General features: G+C 54.0%; 1 protein-coding gene across 1 annotated transcript; it reads left to right on the top strand.

Annotated features, from left to right (window-relative positions):
• Positions 1-624: 624 nt before the first annotated feature.
• JKF63_02755 (uncharacterized protein) lies at positions 625-3,033 on the top strand (the record flags this gene model as incomplete). Its single annotated transcript, XM_067898779.1, has 1 exon — positions 625-3,033. The coding sequence occupies one exon, from the start codon at positions 625-627 to the stop codon at positions 3,031-3,033; it is 2,409 nt and encodes an 802-aa protein (XP_067754936.1).
• Between the last annotated feature and the right edge of the window lie 3,002 nt (positions 3,034-6,035).

Genomic DNA, 6,035 nt, shown 5'->3' on the forward strand with positions numbered 1-6,035 from the left:
ACGATGAATGCGTGCCGTCTTGTGGTCTCCCTTCTCTTCCCCACTCCGCTGTTTTCCTATCCCTTCTCTCCTCGAATATGTTTCGGCTTCCCCGCGCGCCGTGGTTTCGGCAGCAACCCTCGTGGTGGATGTATGGATACCCATCCTCCACAGAGTCAGTCCGTGCTGATCTCGCAAACGCTTGCGTGAGTGAATACAGCACGCTCAAATCACTCAGTCTCTGGAAGTTTGCGTTTCCTTTTTGTTTATCTACTTGGGCGCGCACAAACAAAGACAGCAGAACAGCTTGGCACCCCCAACGACTGGTTGAAACTCGAGCGTCCGCAGACCGATGCCGTGCACCCCATTCGTTAGCCCTCTCTCCTGTCGTGACGAAGTCATCTACTGCTTTGCCTCCCTCCACCCCCCTCCTCCTCCGATTCCTGTGAGGCAGCGGCCTTTGTTTTTGTTGAGACGTCTTTTGTACCACCCCTACATCACCGTCATTGAACGCATACCCTCGTTTGCGACCTCTCTCGGGAGAGCAGCGGCCCCATTGTGTCCCCTCAACGCTGCAGTGTCGTCGCCGCTCTTCTGTGGTGTTCAGCAGTGCTTCTATTTCTACTTGTGCGGTAGAGATGTACTATGGCGGGCTCGCTCAGCGGAGCTGCTTGCACCGGCGAAAGGTGCCTGTTTCTTGAAAGCAGAATACAATCGGACGGTTATATCACGATCATCGCCGAGTCGTTCCGCAGCAGCTACGGCGCCATCCGCCCGTTCTTGATGGCGCTAGCGGAAGCCATATCCCGCCCTTCACTGATGCACGAGTACCGCGTAACGCCATTTTCTCTCGGTGCCGCCGTGTCAAGTGGCATCGACGCTGCAGAGGCGACCACCTTCTTGGAAACCTACGCTTACGGACTCGCAGAGAACAGTGCGCGGCGGCAGCTCGTACGCCAGTTCATTCAATCGTGCATGATGCGTTACAACCTTGCCCGCATTATTATCGACTCCGAGAGGACAGTTGTGCAGTGCAAGGATGAGGAAACTGCTCAAATGTTGCTACACGACGCAGTGATCGCCTCGGTTGCGGCAACGCCGCTTCAGATATTTTACGAGGAGAGCACCTGGACTGAGGATCAGAGACCATACCCCTCGTTTCTCCTCCAGAGTAGGGCTATGTCGAAGGTGGTGGCAGCCCGATGCGTGGTGCTCGGCCTTCCCATACAACAACAGTACGAGTTCGAGAAGGACACGTCGGTGCGTACAGCGCACATCACGCTGCGCACGCAGACGAAGCCACGTCGCTATCAGATTGAAGCGGTGGACGCCGCCGTCCACGAGGGAACCCTCAGTAGCGGGTGCCTCATTCTTCCCTGCGGGGCTGGCAAGACGCTTCTGGGTATCATGCTTATGTGCAAGGTGAAAAAGCCGACACTAGTCGTGTGCGCCGGTAGTGTGAGCGTTGAGCAGTGGAAGAACCAAATTCTGGATTACGCCATATTGGAGGCACCACCACCGACGGACAACAGCGACGCGTCTGGCACTAACAGCTGTCATCCCGACTCAATCAAGAGCGGTGCTGCCCGCATCTCATGCCTCACAGGCAAGCAGAAGGATCCCATCACGGAGAACACGGACGTTGTCGTAACAACGTACAGCATGCTCGTCACGGCACACAAGGCCAAAATGCGCCAGCACGCGACCGCGACGGTCAGTGGCGACGACTCGTTCACGGCACGGGGTCAGCGCAAGCGTAGGGAGAATCCGAAGGAGAAGCTCTTCGCTCCCTACGGACTACTGATTCTGGATGAGGTGCACGTGATACCCGCGGAGAGCTTTTGCGAGAGCCTCGGCTTCATTGATGCCAAGGGTATTATCGGCCTCACTGCCACGTATGTGCGCGAAGATCACAAGATCCTCGATCTCTTTCACCTCGTGGGCCCGAAATTGTACGACATTTCTATGGAGATCCTCGCGTCACAGGGTTACCTCGCGAAAGTCCACTGCCTCGAGGTGCGCACGCCCATGACGAAGGAATTCGGGCTCGAGTACATGGATCGTAGCGGCAAAGCAGTGGGGGCAGGGAGGGCACCAGTTTTGGTGATGTTGGCTGCGGCAAACCCAAACAAAATGCTGTGCGTGCGGGAGCTTGTGTGGCAGCACCTCGCCACCGGGGCCAAAATTCTTGTCTGTTGTGACCACATTATGCTACTGAAGGAGTACGGGCAACTGCTCAACGCGCCCGTGATATGCGGCAGCACGCAGCACAAGGAGCGACTGATGATTTTCTCTGACTTCCAAAGCACGTCGAAAATCAACGTGATATGCGTTTCCCGCGTTGGTGACGTGAGCGTGAACCTGCCAAACGCAAACGTTGTGATTCAGGTGTCCAGCCACGGCGGCAGCCGCCGCCAAGAAGCGCAGCGCCTAGGGAGGATCTTGCGGCCGAAGGAGCGCGCCGCGAACGGGAGGACAGTGGATGCGTGGTTCTACTCTATCATCAGCATGGATACCGTTGAAATGAGCTACGCGGCCCACCGAACCGCCTTCCTGGTGGACCAGGGGTATGTCTGTCGCGTGATGGAGCATAACCCGTTTGATTCACTCTCCAATGCTCCTCCAGGAAGCGTAAAGCAGTGCGTGAAGGAACATCGCGTGGGCGACGTGGTGAGTGTGAAGCAAGAGTCTCTTTACGAGACGCTGCTCCAGTCGAACGTGCTGCGGACGCGCGGCGGTGATGGCGTTGACACTGCCGGGCCTTGCATCGAGTCGCTGCCGTACCAGCTTAGCCTACTTTCAAAGGTGGTTTCTAGCTGGGAAATCGAATATCAGCAGGAGTGCGGCAAGCGCCGCCGCAGTGCCAGAAGAGACGCCGCCGAATGTGGTGCGAACATGGCCGAAGACGATGCCGACGTGGTGGTGGTTCCATCGGCGCGCTCATATCACCTCATCAAGAGTGAGTGCAGGCGCACAGCTGACCCTGTGGCAGGTGTAACGGAGCTGCACAATCTCGTTGGTGTCGAGGATGGATTTGTCTATCACGAGCTCTAGCATCGTATGTGGTGTGTACCGATGGTTGCGCACACTTGTGAATTCTTTTTGCATGTGTATGGCTGTGTGCCTGTGCCGTCGGCAAAAGACGAAGAGATGCCCTGCGTGCGCATGCACGCACACACACACACACCCTCCCCGCAGGCACCTCTTCCCGGTCTCTTCCCTGATCTTTCTCCCCCCCCCTCACCGATGGTTTCATTCAGCCTCCTCTTGTCGAATTTGAAGCAGGCGTGTACCCGCTTCCCTCCTCCGCGTTCTTGATCTATCCTTGTTCTGCCCTTTAAACACCTCGGGAAGCGCAGCTTACGCGTTGCAATACACTTGCAACTTGAAAAATATATATAACACAATAAAAAATGTGAGTGCTGAGCAGGAGGGTGTGTGTGCTTACATCTCATGGCTGGAAGTGTCCCTTTAGCTTTTTTTTGTGCAGTTGTGGAAGTGGTTGTGTGAAGCAGCACCGCTTGCCTTCTTCGCCCCCTCTCTCCCACCCGTGACGCCCATCACGCTTTTCGGCGACTCCTCCTCGATTTCTTTCAGGTGTCTACTCTTCCTCCTCCTCCTTTCCTTTTGTCTACACGCATTCCACAATTTTCCAACTTGTGTCTCCCTCCCCTCCCCTCCCCTCCACACCACTCCCCTCCCCGCTGCTGCCTCGCCGCTTCTTACAGTCACCACCGCTTGGTAGTGAAGAAAAGGAACAGAAAACAAGAACGCTGCAGGCGGGAAAAATGGTCTGAGTCAGCTGCTGGGTGGTGGTGTACGTTGTTGTGTACATCGCCAAGTGGATTTACAGGTTCTTCAGGCCTCCTGTGATCGAGGACAAGAACGTTCAGGAGCCCCCCAGTGCTCACGGCTCTAGCGAGTGTGAGGGTGGTACCTGACCCGCACCGTTCAAGCGCCGCGGCAAAGAACCTCCAGCCCCATCGTCTACGTAAAGCACCCATGGCGCCGTTTTTACACACCCTTATATATTGAACGACGTGCGAGTACCTGTTATTGCGAGCATCTCTTCTGGTCAGACTTTTAGCACTGCGCGCACACGAGGATATATATACACACACACACATGGAAAGTGTGACAAAAGTGTCACACACGAATGCACGACTGCATGCGATCCCCCCCCCTCCCCTCCCCTCCTCTCCTCTCCTCTCCTCACCATTGTCACCTTCGTGGCCCTGAGCGAACACCAACGGAATGCAAAACCGCTCAACCACCGAACCGACAATGTCGACCATGTAAAAAGAAAAGCAGCGTTAGAAAGAATGGAAGTATCACAAAGATGACACCGTTCGGCATACTCTCGGGTTTCTCGCAGGCAAAACATTTAAACACACACACACACCAGTCGGTGAGTAAACCGTCTTTGTAGAAGCATGTCGTTGCTTTCTCTCCAACACCAGCTTTTCTCGAGAGGATGGGGTTCGATTGCGTGCGTGGAGTCCATTTGGTATGACTCTTTTTCTCCTGTGCATCAATAGTCGTGTGTACATGTGTCTGTGTGTGTGTGCATTTATTTTATGACGTGTCATGTTGGAACCGCAGGAGACATGGCACCGAATGTATGCAGATGAGAATGGATCGCATTAAGACAGCCTATTCAATACACACACCCACGAACACCCGAGGGAAACACGAAACGAGGAGGGGTAAACACGAAAAAATGGCGGGAGGCTCTGAACAAAACAAATCGAGCGCGGAGCGCAGCGGGATCGAAGAGGAAGCAATGGACGGCTCTTTTCGTCGTTGGACCATGCTCGAGGGCGCGTGTTCTATCTGCACCGATCTACTGCTGTTTTATTATTGTTTAATTTTTGCGGGGAGGAGTACGGTAGCAGTGCTTCATTTATTGCAGAGACTGTGTCTAGGTGCGGTGAACTCATCAACTGACAGCATTGCGCATCACAGGACCGCCTTGCTTCCTCCTTCCTTTGCCTCCCTCGGTTTACTCGCCTTTCCCCCTACCTCTCGTTGTGGCGCCTATTTTATGTTCCTCCCGTTTTGTATTTTTTCCCTTTTTCCTCGCAGAAAGGAGGGCCGTATTTGTGGTGTGGACACGTCGTCTCAATTTTTATTTGTCCTCTCTTGATTTTTTTTTGTTTGGCAAACCACCATTTGAGCCGCCCCGCATCTCCCCGTATGTTACCTCATGTGTTTTGCTCTGGGGTAGAGGCGGCGATGTTCCGACACCGGTATCGGACACATCAATGGCACGGAGAGAGAGAAAGACTCGCGCCCCTGCCCCTTCGCATCACCGACCTCACTCAAACACGCCAATTTTCACTGTACGCCCTCTGCGGGGATTTTTTACTTTCTCTCACGCCTCATTTGTGTATCCTCTTTTTGTTAGCTTCTATTTCACGATTGACCAATACGACATGTGAGGGCCAAGTTACACTAAAGGTGAGAGAGATCCGTTTACATGTTTTGTGCACGCTGGACTCCATTGCGCAATCTCGAACGTCCTATGATGTGTGCACACTTCTACACGTCTTGGGCCTAAAGCGCGCGGTGTCTGCCTTTATTGAATTTGTGCTTTGCACATTCCTGGGACAATGAGGGACTAAAAAGAGGGTCGATAAAAAACACAAACAAAGATGAGACGGCAGGCACTGATGGAGGTGGTGACAGCACGCGCAGTTATCCGTTAGCGCACTTGAGCGTGTTGAATTTGTTAGCGAGACAAACACGAAAAGATTCTTGCACTTCTGGCACGGATTGCGCGCGTAGGTGATCCCCAATCAACATTTTAGATTATCCTGAGGAGGGCGCGGTCAAACGTCATGCAATATGCAGCGCTGTGGTTTACCGCTTATTCCACTCTTCACCACCCTAAATATCGCTCCTTTTCTCAACCTCCTTTTTTTCCCTCTTGCTGTGTTCGCTTTTCTTGCTGGCTGTGTGCGCGCTCACGCTCATGGGGGTGGGTGGGTGATGGCTGTTTTGGATTGCATGCTGATTCCCCCTCCATCGTCTGCAGGCGTGGGGATATCTGTGCC

Source organism: Porcisia hertigi, chromosome 32 (assembly GCF_017918235.1).
Source record: "Porcisia hertigi strain C119 chromosome 32, whole genome shotgun sequence".
NCBI classification, from domain to species: Eukaryota; Euglenozoa; class Kinetoplastea; order Trypanosomatida; family Trypanosomatidae; genus Porcisia; species Porcisia hertigi.